This window comes from Vanellus vanellus (genome assembly GCF_965231255.1).
Source record: "Vanellus vanellus genome assembly, chromosome: 1".
NCBI classification, from domain to species: Eukaryota; Metazoa; Chordata; class Aves; order Charadriiformes; family Charadriidae; genus Vanellus; species Vanellus vanellus.
This window is the reverse complement of record NC_138905.1, coordinates 37,282,857-37,299,159: the sequence shown is the minus strand read 5'-3', so window position 1 is coordinate 37,299,159 and position 16,303 is coordinate 37,282,857. Positions and strand designations below refer to the sequence as shown.

The 16,303-nt window shown below is 44.8% G+C and overlaps 1 protein-coding gene across 1 annotated transcript in view; it reads left to right on the top strand.

Annotated features, from left to right (window-relative positions):
- The window catches only part of PPM1H (protein phosphatase, Mg2+/Mn2+ dependent 1H), a gene marked incomplete at its 5' end in the record, with an annotated part of 138,456 nt that extends 122,644 nt beyond the window's left edge, over positions 1–15,812 (top strand). Inside the window, 3 exons of the mRNA XM_082479664.1 lie at positions 1,522–1,629; positions 9,294–9,445; positions 15,658–15,812. Of these exons, the coding sequence (XP_082335790.1) occupies positions 1,522–1,629; positions 9,294–9,445; positions 15,658–15,805 (408 nt within the window). The 3' untranslated portion in view covers positions 15,806–15,812. The remainder of the gene's footprint in view (positions 1–1,521; positions 1,630–9,293; positions 9,446–15,657) is intronic.
- Between the last annotated feature and the right edge of the window lie 491 nt (positions 15,813–16,303).

The following is a 16,303-nucleotide window of genomic DNA, read 5'->3' as shown; positions in this document are numbered from 1 at the left end:
GCATTTTTATAGCAAGCATAGTAATTTGCTGTTCAGTTTGCTTTTGTTTTTCTTTCATTGTAAGTAGGCTACAATGAGACAGTCTTAAATAATTGACTTAAAATGTTCTTGGGTTCATTGTAGAATATAACTAGGCTGGATGAAGATAGCAAAATACCTAATGTTTACTGAAAACAAAGCAGGAAGATATTTAATAACATTTTAGAGAGCTCTGAGATGCAAACCCCTAATTTAGGAAGGGGAGGGATCAAGGCAGGATTTGGGAAATATAACACCCCTTAACCGTATCTTCTTCAGCTAGTGTATGTGAACTCGCTGTTGATTTTTTCTGATGTGTGAATGCTGATAGATTTTCTTGAAAGGGAGAAAGGAACCATTCTGTTTAGGTGTACTTTGTTTCCATCCCTGTGATTAAGAACAGTGAGATCATTAGTGCTGATCCCAGCAAGCTTAGCTGGATGCGGCAATAGGATCAATATAAGGACGCGGTGGTGTCAGTTTGCCGATATTGGTATGCTCGCTGTGTTTCTAAATAGTGCTCCCCTGCTGCATTAGGTTCTTATCTCAATGCAAAAATACACGCTCTTCAAAATTAGTCCAAGTTTTGAAGGTTCAGACCTGCAGCTTATCTCTGAATTTGGTTAGGTTTATAATTATTTGCAAAATGTTTCATGCACATCTTTTTAATTTACTTTCTTATTGCCTTATGGAACGAGGGGTTAGTGAGGCAAAATAATTTTGAGTGAGTTACTTGCTGTTATTGATGCTGTGAGCTCTCTTGTTCAGAAGCTGCTGCAGCGAAACGAAAGTTTGGGGGAAGTGATATGCAAAGAGTGAGGTTCCCCGTGGGGTACTCTACCTGGTCAATCTTTGGAGAAGCGTTAATGAAGAAGAGCCCAGCACCTCTTGGGAAACAGCTCATGTTGCAGGGGAAGGTGCTTGGGGAAGGAAGTGGTAGACCTGAGGTAAGAGCAGAGCTGCCCTAGACTGGCTCTCCACAGAGGAGAGCACTGTGGTCAGTGTCACCGTCACCCGTGTGTTCAGCAATTTCAGGTGGCCTTTACCACTTCTCCTTGGTGGAGGGGAATATACAGCAGTATGTCAATAGGAAGAGGCCACAGGTTTCTTAGGTGAGTGATTAGGCTCCTCATCCTTTTTATAAAACTTGTTTACTAGCAGCATAATTTGCTGAAGGAATGCTGTCATAGACTGACGTAGGACAGTGAGGCAACTGGGTTAGGTTTCTATAGTCCCGGTCCCTTACAGATGGTCACAGTCTAAGATGAGTGTACGCAGACTGGGATGCAGATGAATACAAAGCTTGGAATAATGAGAGAAATTGAGATGACGCGAGTGTGAAAAGCTTAGAAGTTGATTAGCTGTGTAAAATCTAGAGTTTCTGGGAGAGGAAAGGGAATTCATTCCTAACTGTAGCAGTTGTGGAGTAGGAACGTTATCTCTTTCCCTGTTGGCACAGTGCACGTAACAAGATTTGACCCCATTGCTTTGCTTTATTTCCAGGCTCGGGTTATGGCAACAATTGGAGTGACCCGAGGACTGGGAGACCATGACCTGAAAGTGCACGACTCCAATATATACATCAAACCTTTTCTGTCCTCGTCTCCCGAGGTAAAACACCCAAGGTTCAACTATCTGATTTGTGGGTGAGAAACAAATATACTTAGTGTGCTTGTTTGTTCTTTCCAAATTGTCCATTCTGATTGTGGTCCAATCCAGGTAACACGCTGCCCTTCCCAAAGGTGTGGCATGTTAGTAACATCCACACAGTAGGAACGGTCTGAGTTCCCCAGCGGTGCGTCCTGGCTCTGGTTGCTCCACATCCCTGGCAGAGCACTGATGCCTTCTCACGCACTGCTCTATGGTTATCCCATAGCCTCGCCATTCAGTGTCACAGGCACCCATCTCTCCCCACCTTCGTGTGCTCCACCTCCCCTTGAGGCCTAGATCATGCTGTCTTCACAGAAGCTGATGTAAATCTATGTTGTCCAGAAGCTAGCACTGAACGTCTTCCACAGTAGCGTAGTAGCCTGCGTTACACAGAGAATACCAGCTCAAGTCTTAAGCAGGAAAATGCCAAGAGCGATTGGAAGAGTGCTTTACGCTTCCATCTGTCTGCCTCTTCACCTCAAGTTCTTAATTTTTTATGATGATTTTGTGCAAACACCAAATAATGGCAGGAATGACAGTGTGCATTCCCAAATGGTGACATAATGAAGGGATTATGCAGTATTTGTGTTAGGGGTAGTTTTAAATGCTTCCATCATTTTGACTTGCCTTGCCACAAACAATTCCAGTTCTTGACCACCAGAGACCTTGCAGTGAAGGATATCAAGCCTTCCAAAGGGATTTGAATGTATTTGTTAACAAGAAACATGCAGACCTTGCTTTTTTTTTTTTTTCCTCTGTAACTGCATTCCTGTTCTTATGTCAAGGAAGAGATGACATATTTTTTATAAAATACTAAGCAAGGGAAAACCATCTGATGACAGCACAAAAAGAGGAGGCTGTGCTTCCGTGGCCCAAATGCTGAGAGCCGTCCACTGTCAACTGGGTTGCTGGAGTTTTCACCATACCCAGTATTTGACCTTGAATTTATTGCTTTTTGTAGCAGCGAGAGAGAATGAAAATACACAAATGACATAATGCTGCTGGGAAGGAACCAAATTATTAAATTAACCTTGCTTACAACATCTTTGAGACTTTAAAAATAAAACTTTGCTGAGAGATTCTGGCCCTGAAGAAAAGGGGGAGATCTACAGACAGCCCCTTCTTCGTGTTTCCTTGCTGCCAATCCAGTACCTCCCCTCTTCCCGCTTTGAATGTGTGGTATCCCTCGCTTGGGACCTGGCTCCTCTTCTCCTCAGCCAGGCAGGCAGCAGCTCTGCCCTCATCACTGTGATGGATTTGTTTAGTGCCAGCGAAATGATGCAATTCTACCTATTTATTTTTCTTTCTGGCGTGCTGAGATCCAGCGTTTCTGGGGTATGTAATGGCTGCAGCACAGTATCTCAGCAGTATCATCTCTGCCAATTGCTGCTGCAGTATTTGTCTGTGTGTATAAACCAAAGCTTCTCATGGGCTTTTCTGATTTGTGTGGAGTGTGTCTGTACGTGTTCGAATTCTGGAATATGACATCCAGTTCGTATGCTATCCACGTTTCAGGATCTCTTAACTGCTTCGCAAAAGGGAAGCAAAATTGGCTTTGTTTCCACATTCCCTTCACAGCTAAATCCAGCAGAAATGTACGAGGGCAGGAGGAGGAAAGACAGAACACCAGACACCTTGATTTAGAGATATTGGCAAAAAAAAGCCCTGAATTTTATTGGGAAGTAACTGCTCCAACTGGCTTTCCATTGCACCTCCTTCTCTTAATCATCTCTTCCTTCTCTTCCCAGAGAGATCCCAAGTGCTTTATGTCCTTGTGTTTTCCCCTGACTTCTTCTGTCCGTACGTGGACAGTGCACCTTGCGCAGAAACCGGCGTTAAGAAACAATGTCTTCATGCTGCCATCTGGGAGGTTTGGCACTTGGAAGTAAAGGCGGTGGCGTCAAGCAGCAGTCGTATTTGGCCCTTGTGCAGCATTGGATTTTGAATTGTTTATATAGAGGTAGGGAAGCGCAATGTCTGGTTTCCAGACCTGGAAAAGGGGAGGCACAGGAAATTAAGGAACACAGTGAGTCGTGACAGAGGGGGGATCCAAGTCCTCTGGCTTCTGTTTCTGCGCTGTAATCGCAGCATCCTTTCCCAAGTTAGGGGCAATGAGGTGATTTTTCAGAATATTTTATTTCCAGCATGACAAAGCTCTGGTATGCCGTGTCCACCAAAATTTAGCTGAAGTAAAGGTAGGTATCCCTGAGAATACATCCAGAAATAAGCATATAGAAGTAATTTGAGGGTGGCGTGAAACGATACTTTGATAGAGTGCCAGGCTATGGGAGTCATGTAGCCAACACTGACAAATGTAATCAGGATTCAGTGGCTCAGCTGTTACGAGACCAGATTTGGAGGACTTCTGCAGGTTGGTGAGCTCTAGAGAATTGAGCCTTTTATAATGAACCGGAGTAGCACAAAGCAGGCAAGCCGTGGCTGAGGCTCTCTGGCATGGAATTAAATATTTATTTTTTCATAATGGAACAGTTCATTTGAAAGCTTTCAGCAGGAAATTCTGCTTTTTGAAGCTCAGCAAGATCTGCCTTGTTGCAGCTGAAAAGCAGAATTTCATCCTGAAATTTTTCGAACAGCCGCTCAGCCATTTGGTGGGAGAGGTGTGGCTCTCACGGCAGCATCGGCCCTTGCCAGTGATGCACCTGAAGCTAGCCACCACAGCAGATGATGAGAAGGTAACGAAGGAGAATTTTTCTCCTTCCATTACGTTAGTAAAATCTTTCTGACAACTCCACAAATGTGTCAACGGAGACCGTTTTAGATTTACATCTGCCTTCTGGAGAAATCTTGAGGAGTTACACCATTTAAAGGACCAAGCCAGGCAAAGACTTAGAGAAGTATAGTATGATCAAAGGGAGTCAAGGTGGTTTCAAGCAGCAAACATCACACTTCAGTGGCTTGAAGTCCTTCAGGGTTATGTCTACCAGAGAATTAAAAAAAAAATAATAATAATAAATGCAGTCAATGGTCTTGCATGAGCACTTTGATTTCTCAGAAAACGTTTGAGAAAGTGTTCTGCATCACAGGTTATTAATATAAAAGATATGAAGCTACAGACTAAGTGGAAAGTTGGCACAGTCTACTGGAAATTGGCTAAAGGGCAGGAAACAAAGGGTGGCAGTAAAAAGCTAAAAGGAGATTAATTGGTGAGTGCTGCAGGGAGCAGTGTTGGGACCCGCTTTTTATTATTTACATATAAATTACTTGGAGGGTGGTATTGAAAGATCTCATCGTTTGCCAGCGAAGCTGTGCTGGATAACACCGCGCATGAAAAGGGACGATACAATTAAGAAAGGGCTTAATTTATTGAAGTAGCCGAGTTGATCAATAGTGCAGGCGAGTGAATGCGGGCTGTTGTTTGGCTCGAATCCCCCCGGGGCTGGCTGCTGAGGAGCACCTCAGGTGGCTGCAGGCTCGCATGTCACTCTGTTGTGAAGGGGGTTTGAGCTGCAGGGACTCGCGTTGGCTGCCGCTTAAAAACAAACCTGGCAAACAAGCCGCAGCGCCTTCGCAGAGCTGCTGTGGTCCTTTTCGGCAGCCGAACGCAGGTTTTGTCCGGTGGGTAGATCTGTCTGAAATGTAAAATAAAACCAGCCCACCTGTTTGCTTGCCCAGAGCATTTTTCCTCACCGCTCTTGACTACACGTAGGTGAGCAATGTGAGAAACAAATGTCTGGATTGAAGAAAGGCGTTACGTGACAAACTGCATAACGCGTGTTCAGAAAGATGCCGTGTCTGACTCTCTGCTCTAGCGGTGTGTGTCTGCTGTTACCTGTCAGCAGAGATCTGTAGGTTCCAGTCAGGATAAAATACAGTGTAACCCAATGCTTACTGACGTGGATGCCTGTGCTACTGACGTCCTGCTGCTCCTTCCTTATGGTTGTCTTTTTACATTTTCTGGTCACTAAAGTCAAGTTTAGCTAGTTAACAGGTCAGCTGCTTTACATCAAGACAGATACCAGTGGATGGCAGAAGTATGGTGACCAAACTGGCCTCCTGTGAGGGCTGCCCTGATGCTTCAGAGAGGTGTGAAAGAGTGAAGAGGTTTGCCAGGGCAGCACAGAAGGGGCTAGTAGGCTGGGGGGAGTTGGTGGCAAGGCTCTTGGGACAGCTCTTGGACAGGCAGAGGACAGAGCACAGGCAGCCCAAGGTGTTTGGGATGGAGGACACGAGTTCTGTGGGGCACTGTCAGGATTGATGTCTGGCTGCAGAAGCAACGAGGCATGAGGGAAAGGTTGAAGATTCGGGGGAGAGTTGCTAAGAAATTTGTCAAGGGTGCAGCAGCAGTTAAGGAAACCTCTGCGCTGCAGGACGCTGCCTGGCCAGCTATCATCTGCGCTCGCGGGGCTATGTAATACTGTTCTGCAGTGCGGGCAGCTTTGTGCGGACTTATGCCACAGACAGCACATTGCTTAAACCTTGCTGTTATTTTGTTTCCTGAAATACAGCTATGGGAAGGAGGCAGTCGTTAGGTAGGTTGGCTCTGGAATTAAAAAAAAAAAAAAAAAAAAAAAAAAAGTAGTCATTTCCATTGGAGGCAAAGAGCTGTTTTTGATCACATAAGATTTACGGTGCTGTGGGGTTACTTGCTGTTGCAGGCACTTAAGTAACTCCCTGGATCTCTGCTTGTCTTTCCGAAACTGACATATCACACCCCCTTCACCTTTTTTGTACAGCGCGTGCGGAGTATGCTACGGGGTGTTGCACAACGTGGGGTGTGTGGAGTGGATGTTCAGTGAGCTCCAGTGGTCTGAGCATCTGTTACACGCGTCTTGGTGGTGCTGCCCAACCTGTGTGCCTCCGGGAGCTCTGCTGTCGTGCTGCTCCGTGTCCAGCTGAAGGCATGTGTCGCTACTGCAAGAGACCCCCACTGAAAATAAGAACTAGAACAAAGCTGCTAGCAGAAAAGGGAAGGGTTAGGAGCTGGCTTGTTTCTGTGCCTGGGCAAGGCAGTCTGTGAGCACAACCTGAACCTACAATAGACCAGACAGCTCTAAATTAAGTCATTTTTGTTAGCAACGTATTAGGGGCACCTGCAGCTGTAGTTTAGAAATCTGAGGAAAGACAGAAAGAAAAAACTTAGGTTTCTCTTTCTTTTAAGTATTGTGTGGACTGCCTTGATGTGTTGCTGCTGCAGTAGTTGGAAGGCAGACAAAGTTGCATTTTGTTGCGTGTGCTACCTGGTCCTGGTATACAAGAATCTTACCTGAAGTTTCCCTAAGCTTGCCTCCTGTAACCTTGGCGCTCTCTTTTCCTTAGCCTGGGTACCAGCTGAGCATCCCTTGTTGCTCACCCCACTGCCCTTCTCTGCACCTCTTCTGATATCTAGTTCCTTCTCAATAGCAGCCCTTTCTGGAGGTGTTCAAGTCACAAAGTTTTTGCTTCTAAGAAGTAACTGCCTTGTTCCCAGATTACCCATAAAATCACTGACTGTATTTTTTTTTCTTTTCCCCCAAACCTAAACATGTTCTTGGTAAAATGATCTGGTGTTGCTTTAGCATTGTGCTGCACCAAAGATTTGGACCCTTTGACCTGTGGTTTGGCTGCAGGTAGCTTTGACGAGTTTCCTATCTGCCCCCAGTGCCGCTCCTCAGTCAGACAAGATTGTTCATTTCAGGAGGATTCAAATCAATGATGCATGGTCTTGGTTTTCTGCCTTCTTCCCCGCCAACGCTGCAAAAAAGGCTCTTGTGGTGTAGTGTGTACTTTGCCTGGGTGGGAGGGTGTTTTTTCCTAACGCTAATGTTTGAAGCTTGGTTATTCCTACAGCAGGATTGCTGCTGAGTGCATCTCTGAGCATTAACCCCGATGCTCTCTCAAATATTTGCCTGTACCCAAGAGATCTGACCAGAACATGTGCTGCTTATTAATGGCTGTGTTGGCTAACTTACACACCCCCCACGCACCCCACGACCTCAGTGATTTCTGAGTTGAAACCCTGGGCTGTTATAGGCTGAACTAAATTTTGGGGAACAGGGACTATGACAACGACTGGTTTCTGTGCAGCGGGCTTGAAAGTAGAGCTGTGCTGCATATAGGGATCTTTTCTATAACAGTATTCCCACTCAGTCTGAATAAGGAGATATGCTGTAATGAAGAGAGTATCTTGCCTTGACTTTAATCCTCTCCAAAGTCCTTATTCAGCTGCTACCTTAGATAATGAAGTGAAGGTTACATTTTACAAATGACCTTCTTGTGCTTTTGAGTGAAAGGCGAACAAGTAAGGATTAGCAGTCAGGTCTGGGTGATTTTTTTTTTTTCCCTCTGGTACTGGTTGCAGTCCCATAAAATCATAATTACATTAAAAGGTCCAGGCATTTTATGTGCATTGCCTGCTCCATGGCTCCTAAAGGGAGAATGCACCAGGAGGGAGAATAAAACAGCTCGTATTTTCTAGTTATGCCAAGTGCTTGTCCCGACAAATTTCCCGGCTGCGGCTGCTGTTAGGGGAGCCCGAGGCCGCAGCAGGGTGTGTGTGACGAGGCGCACCGTTTCCAAACTTCAGTACAGATGATCGTTTCCTCCTGCCTGCCTTGCCAAGGTTGTCACCCTTCTTTCCAACTGTGGTTGTTGCTGTGGTAATTAAAGTGCTCCGTGAGTGCTTCCTAATAGCTCCCCATCGCAGCCGGGGAATGGCAGGCGGTTTGTCAGCTAGAATGCAGCGTGTGCTGGAGGGAGAGTTACACCCAACTAAAAGCTCATTTTAAAATACTCACCATGACGTTTGCTCATACTCTGGCTCAGCTGATGGCCTGCCGTGCCCCCCGCCGGTGTCTGTCCCCTCTGCTCCCGGCTTTCCCCAGCCTCGTCAGGAAGCGGATGGGGGAAGTCGCTGTAAAAGCAGCACGTTAAGGAGATACCAACAGCAGTGGTCAGCCTGACTGTGGCTGCAGACTGGTGACTGGTGAGGTGAAGCCAGTGTGGACAAGGGTGGATGAGCGTGGGGGTTTGCTTTTGTGCAGATCTTGAATTGGTCTCTACTCTACTCTGCTCCTCACAGATAAACATAACTGGTAGGTAAATAGTTTCTCTCCATTTCGTCAAAGTACTCGCTTACTCAGGCGTAATTCTTGAGTGCAGTGGCTGCCTCGGGTCTAGAAAAATGAATGCGATGCCTTCTGCAACGCGGGCATTTCCGAACATGTGCAATTTATCTGGCAGAGATAAATGGATCTGGACAAACAGTGAGAACAATTGTTTGTGAATATTTTATTAGGCAATATCAAAAAATTCATCAGATAAATTATTCAGCTTCCACATGACTAGTCCTGCCAATGATAGGGAAGAGCCTCGCGTGACCCAGGCTTCTGGGGGTGGGGGGGAGGCTTCGAGTACTGCTGGCAGCAGGCAGCGCAGTGCTTTACAGCCTTGCTCAGGAACACTTGCTTCCATCCTGGCACTTTGAGCCACACCGAGCCAGGCTGGGAAGAGTTGCTGGTTCATGGGCTAAATTGGAGACAGACCCCAGCAGTGCTGCGGAAGAGGTATTTCAGTGCCCTGGCCAAACCGGCTAACTCACAGCCAAACTCAGCAACGTTTCACAAACAGGTCTGATGGTTTCTTCCTTCATTAATGTCTCCTGAGTTTGTTTTTTTTTATTGTTTTAGGTAAGAGTCTATGACCTCTTGCAGTATGAGCATGGGCCAGATGATGTTCTGATCCTAGCTACTGATGGACTCTGGGATGTGCTGTTAAATGAAGAAGTAGCAGAAGCTGTCACTAACTTTCTACCAAACTGTGACCCCGATGATCCCCACAGGTTTGTGCTTATCCCTGACTTTCTAGCTTCTCCGTGGAAGTAAAAGTGCTTTTTGGTAATGTAGTTTTGTAGAAATTATGATATAAGTAAAATTCAGTAAAGATGCAGCTCTTAAAAGAAGACATTTTTATAAGTTGAATGGAGCCTCTACAGCAATGTGGGTTTCTGGTGTTCATTGTTGTTTTTTTTCTGTTGTAACTCAAGAATTGCCTACCTTCAAAGGAGAAGTTGTGGTGTCACAGTATCTTGGCATGGGATCTATTTTGTTTGCTCTACTAGGTTCTGTGGAAACTATAGTAGGCTGCGGTCTTAGAAGAACATCTCAACAAGTCTCTCTCTCGAGCAGTTTTCCACTCAACTCTTCTCTGGATCGTATCTTAACACTAAAGATTGTTTCTCACTCGGACATCATCAGCATATATTTCCCCCTCTGTCACTGTATGTATGTATGTCAGACTAATTCCTGGTCGTGCCATGACCTTTAAACCCACCTTCAGTAGGGGATATTCAGTGCTACCAGCTGCAGGACAGGTGTGGTGGAAAAATAGGTGGAAAGTTTGACTATTTCATTTTAGTTGGAGTCTGCTTCGTTTCAGAATTTTAACCTATCTCATTGCCTTCATTTTCCTGTCTTTATCACCTCTTACTTGAGCAGTTGCTCTCTTTAAAACATACCATCAAGCAAAAAAACAAGTGCCCAAGCAACGAGCTAAAGCGCTGCCTTGAGTGAGTCCATCAGTCTGCTGCTGAATTGAGTGTCACTGTGAATTAAAATATTACACTAGAGATCCAAAGTCTCTTGCATGTAAAAGGGAGGACTGTGAAAGTGGAAAGAGCTTTATCCTTCCCTAGGGACTGTTCAAGAAGGGAATTGTGTGTTGCTCCTGAATTCAGGCCTGGCTGTCGCTGTCTTCTGCCCTTGCCCTGGGCTGAGGGTGAGGAAAAGAGCTTTTACGCATCCCCAGTTGGCTGCTGAAAGCGGGGCTTCAGAGGTAAGCTCTGGGATATCTTGGCATCCAAGTGAAAACACGTGGGACGGTGCGAGAGCTCAAGTTAGAGTCGTTTAGATGTGACAACTCTTGAGGACATGGGGAAACCCGTCTCAAAATGCTTGGTGTTTCTCATGTTTTAAGTGGTCATCTCCACGGGGTCAGCCCTGTTCTCCAAAAGCAAACGAGGAACATAACTGGGACACCCTGACAGTCACTTGGGTTTTAAAGTGAGAGCAGCTCCAAAGTAACTCGCGAGTGGTATTTTCTTGCTCCGACACTTAACAAACATGGAATGCAAAGCAACGTTTTGCTGCAAGCACTCAGTCTTCAGGTGAACGAATGGTTAGCGTGAAGCTGCAACTGAAACATTTTTACCTTCTCCACCTCCTTGTGCTGAAGAGGAGATGTGGTACGAATGACAGCCAGGGCTGTTTCTACTTCAGCAAGACATGGAAGTGTCTCTGCCCTCTCTCTGGGAGGAGATCGGGCAGGATTAGCAGGGGCCCTTCCAGAGCATCTGGCACTGTGCTATGCAGATGTGCTATTAATTTAAGGTAGGAGGAGATGACCCACCCAATCTACCTCCTGTTATTCCCTAGCACCATTCAGAGGTGATAGGGAGCTTTTGCTCTCATTTCTGCACCCCTAAGTCTCTTCTTGCAAAGGCACCTGGCAAAATGTAATACCTCTGCCCTGCTCTGTCTCCATTCGCATCTACTAGTTGGGAAAGGTTGATCATTCCTGCCATGCTTGCTGGTCCTGGCTGTTGTGAATATGTTCTGGGTGTGGTGTGTCTGTCTTGTTCTTTTTGGTCTTTCCAAAGCTGGTGATGGCCACCACGTTTGCTGCAGTAGGAATGGGAATTCTTTGTTCCCTCTTTTGACTTACTAGGTGAGTAATTTTTCATCCATTATAAAACACAGAAATCAGAGACACTAAAAGGAAAAAAGAGATTTTCTTTGTTTCATTTAGATTTCTTTGTGCTGGTCTAGCCCCAGTAATTGTGGGGGATTAGTCCCTGTTTGTGGCAGCGCGAGTACAACACACGCCAGAACTGGGCCTGCTGTATTATGAGTTAGAACAAACACATTTATTAGTGTTTGACCTACTGGTCTATGAATGGACATCTGAATTGAAAATTAATTTGTTCTTTTAAGTAACTTTGTGCCAGGTCATTTAGAGGCTTACAAATAGTGGTGGCAAGACATTTCTCATGCCAGCTTGCAAAAGGTAATTAGAGCAGTCCCTCATATAGTTTACAATGATATTTATGAAAATTACCTTTGTGGAATTGCTCTTGCTGCTTGGTTGTAAAGAATATTTAAAGGGTTTAAAGTACTGTGTGAGAGGTTTTAGGTAATTACTTCACAGTGGTCCAAATGAAGTATAACTAATGAATTTACAATAGCATAGCAGCTCAGACTGGAGCTGCCTTCGTTCCTCTCACTAGTCAGTGACAGGAAGATCGTGTTTGCCATATTATCAGCGTTATGTTTAAAGGAAATGTTATCCCACAAAATGTCAGGTTCTGTGATGGGTGTAGTGACATAGTCTGATCACCTCGATCAGCTGGAAATGTGAAATCTCCAGGGATGTAGAAAACTTGTCAGAATGTAAGAGACTTGCCCCCTGGGTTTGTAATGCTGTGGTCTTCTGGAGAACCTACCTGTGGAGCAGAATCTGGATCCGCCTGACCCAGTAGCCTACTTATTCTCTGACAGCTGCATTTAAAAAAAAAAAAAAAAGGTAGGGAGGAAGGTTTTTAGAACTGCAGAGTACTTCTCTGTTACATAATTAGCTCTTTGAGGGAACAATATCCCTCCCATTTGAATTAGAAGTCATTTTATAGCCTGATGGGTAAGAGCTTATAGCCCTCAGCAATGCTCTTGGGACTCTCTGCTGCTGATATTTACTGTCGGAACTGTGAGTGTTTGTTACCCACAGAAAAACATCTTTGAATCCTGTCAAACATAGCGTGTGCATGGGCATCTCCAAGTGCGGGGAGGGCAAAGTCCTCGGATCTGTCTTCACCCAGACATGCGGACGCAGCCCCAGGGGATTTGGGCAGCGGGTGATGGGCACAGACTTGATTAGAGAACAGTTCCTCTATGAGGGCTGTGACAGCGTGAAGAAGCTGGAGTGGAGCTGGATTTCTCAGCCAGCTCATTTCTTGTGGGTATTGTGGCAGACAAGAGCATGAAGGGGACCCTGAGTGAAGAACAGGTGGTAGCAACACACTGCTGCTTTCCATATATCATCTCTCTGAAGAGGTATGAAGATAGAGAAGCATGACTATTGCCCGTTTACTTCAGCTGCACTTATGTAGGCTTACCCACTGACCTTGGGAATCTTTTATTTCTTGTCCTCCCTCCTGTCCTTTCTCGTTCCCTCTCACTCTCCTCTCACACTAGCTAGAGATTTATGAGGATGCTGGAGAGTTGCTCCACCTCTGCTGGGTGTGAGAAGATAAGAAGCTGCTCAGACAGCAGCACGTTTCCCCCACTGTCACCATTTCTCCTGCAGTAGTTACACTGATCAATACTGAAAGCTTCAGCAGAAGAAAAAAAAAAAACACACATATATATGTATTCTTAAAACACAAAAGTTGTATTCCAGCGAGGCTGTTCATTAGGAGGAAGTGGATACTTTAAAACTACTTCAGCAGTTCTCTAATGCTGTCTCGACAGCTGAATCCCAAGTTCACAGCGCTGGAGAATAAAGCATTCGGTAATGGACTGCTGCTGCTATTCATCTCCAGGTACAAGAGACTCACCCTATCTCCTCTAGTGCCAAGTTGAACAGTATCGCTTCAATTCAGCTCTACACAAGGAGAGGAATATGTTACCTCGCTGCTGCCTTCACCTGTTCCTTTGCTTCGATGTGCTGGTTTTCTTGTGTGTTTCACAGTCTGTCTACGAGAGAATTTCTGGTTTATTAAAATTCTTTTTATTTTATCTTGCCCTCTCTAAACATTAAGCAGGAAAAGCTTTTACTCAATCAAGAGCAATACTCATTCCTGTATGCTCTTTAGATGTGAGGAGACCTTCTTAATTAGAAAAGAGAGGAAGGCAAAGTTTTCTGCCAGAGTGATGGGTATTTTCTTCTCTTAAATTCTGACAATAGCTGAGGAATCCTTGGAGAAAATATTCTAGCCAAAATTTACTCAGCATCAGACATGCTGTGAATAAATATTCCAGTTTCTCGCTTGCTGTGTGGAGTCCTTTTGCTCCTGAGCCCTGCATCTGATTTGGGGCTTTGGGATCTGGGAGTGCAAGTATGTGTGTTTGGGTTTTCCCCCCCTTAGAAAATAAATTTCATGTTGCATTAGGGCAAGAGGGGCAGTGCTTCTTGTTACGTCCTGCCATTACACCTCGAGGGCGTTGGTACAGACTTCTCTGGATCCTGCGGACAGTGTGCACGTGTGTGTGCAAGAGTGTGTGTTAGAGTTCATGCCTTGGGCCCTTCTCTTATCTCTAAATGTAAATCTTCTGTCAAAACTAGTGAGGGCTGGAAATTTTATCACTCGGTACCATTAGGAGCAGGGGTTGCGTTGCTTCTGTACAACATTACTTGGATTTAACATTAAACCTTTTTGGGTAGTCAAATGTTGGTTTATTTGGACTGAAGAAATCTGTCTGGTAGAGCAAATAAATCTGTCCCTCGTTCAAAGGAGTCATTTGAGTTTAAGGCACCAAAATTGTAGAAACAGAACATAATTGGGTTTTTTTTTAATTCTTTTATCCCCAGAGAGTGAATAAAGTCTCTACTGATAGAAATTACCATTTAATAATGCATTCTCTGGTGAAAATTTCTGAGGTTAGAAGAGTCCTGGATACTCGCTTAGTGAACTTTTTTTTTTTTCCCCCCCCCCACTGCTTCTGATCAATGGAGATATTGTTCTTTCCTATTCCTCAGGTAGGATCTGGGCAGATCATTTCTGGCCAATGATCCTCCCTAGAAAAGGGGGTCTTGAAATGCAAACTCTTCTTGTCCTTCCTGGTTTCTGGAAACTGGGAGAGGTGGGCTTTGGTTCTGGTGGCCTGTGTGTTTGGCTTCATAGAGCCCCACATTATCTTGGAGGCTGATTACGCTTCAAATAAAACACAGACAGACACAATATTGAACTGTTTTTTTTCTTGTCAGGCTTTTAACTGTTCAAATAATTTTTAATTGCCAAATCGTAGAAAAGCTTGCCTCTGCCCAACCAAATTCAAAACATCTCAGACAGGTGTTGGACTGATGAAGCAAAACACGTGACAGCAGCTGTTCACCCATAATGAGATTTCTTTCAGGGGAAACTTCTAAATGAGTACGCAGACATGTTGATCTAGTAACAGCAGGTAAAACGATAAGGGAGAACATGTCAGAGCACATGACGGAGCACCGTCATGCACCACCTTTTGCACTCTTGATACCCTTCTGCCCCCGAGCAGCATCTGTTATATTTTCAGGACATAAAATAACTCCCATAAGTCCAACGCCGCTCAGCCCAGCACAGGCTGGGGGTTTGGAAGCAACATGAAACTTGGGTTTTTCACTAAATTAAGCACTTGACAACTCATATTCACACAGTTTTCCTTGAACTCATAAACATGAAAGGACTGTGGGACTCTGTTAATCTGTCTGTATTAACTACATTTCCTTTTCCAGTTTCAGAATAAAAGATGTTTAAAAATCATTCTTACGGTCAAGGGAAACAGACAAGTTTAAACAGAGACACTTGGTTTAAAGTGTAATTTGGGTTTTATTTTTAGTGCTCTTCTACTTTCAAATTACTTTCTTTGTTATGATTTGTCTCTGAAATAGTTGACCCACGTTTACCTTCAGATGTTTCAGTCCGCAAGTGTGTAGTTTCCAACAGCGAGTAGTGTTATTTTGGGTCCTCAGGGTTTTTTTTAGACTATTCCTAGAAAGCAGATTTGTTAAGGCAAATGTTTTAATATTTTTTCTGAAAACTTGTGAAGCTGGGCACCCAAAACGATGGGTGACTTTTTGATTGCTCGGTGCCTGCCAGATATCTTCAGATTCTGACGCAGGAGCCGTCACTGAACTGGAAGGGGTTGCTTTGCAGTTATGCCGTGGTTCGCGTTTCTCCTGCCTCCTTTGAAAACGGTGGGAAGCTTCTCCTGGTAGCTCACAACAGTAACTCTGGCAGGCTGTGAAACTCACTGCCCTCGTGAAGACGAGCCACTCCCTGGCTGTGTTCTGCCTTTTCCACAGGTACACACTGGCGGCGCAGGACCTGGTGATGCGAGCCAGGGGAGTGCTGAAGGACCGGGGCTGGCGAATATCCAACGACAGGCTGGGCTCTGGAGACGACATCTCTGTCTACGTCATCCCTTTAATACACGGGAACAAACAATCGTGAAAGTAGCATCAAGAGCGGTTATAGGATGGGGATCTTTTTGGGAAGGGCCTGTAAGAGACAATATGTATTTGGTGATCTGACCAGGACACTTCCAACTGATGTAATCTATTCAAAACTAATGCTGGAGGGGTATTCTTCTGCCCGAACAGTAGGGCTCTGCACACATACTGTATATGATTAAAGATAGCCCTTAAGATTACAAGTTCCCTATAGAAATGGTTTTGGTGCTTAACAGGAATGGGATTTAAATGCTGCTAGCATATTATGGATTCTGTCGTCCCTCCAGGTGGGGAATTATTATCTTTTTTTTCTCAGTTTACCATGTAGCTTGGAAGAGCCGTTTCAGTTGTGAAAGTAGAAGTAGGTATCAGAAGCCAAGGAAGCTCCTGAAATCTACCCCCAAACATTCAGAAGGTGACTTGGGTCACATCTTATTTAAAAATACCTATATATATACACATATATGAGACTCAAGAGTTTTCTTCTTTCAAAAAGTTG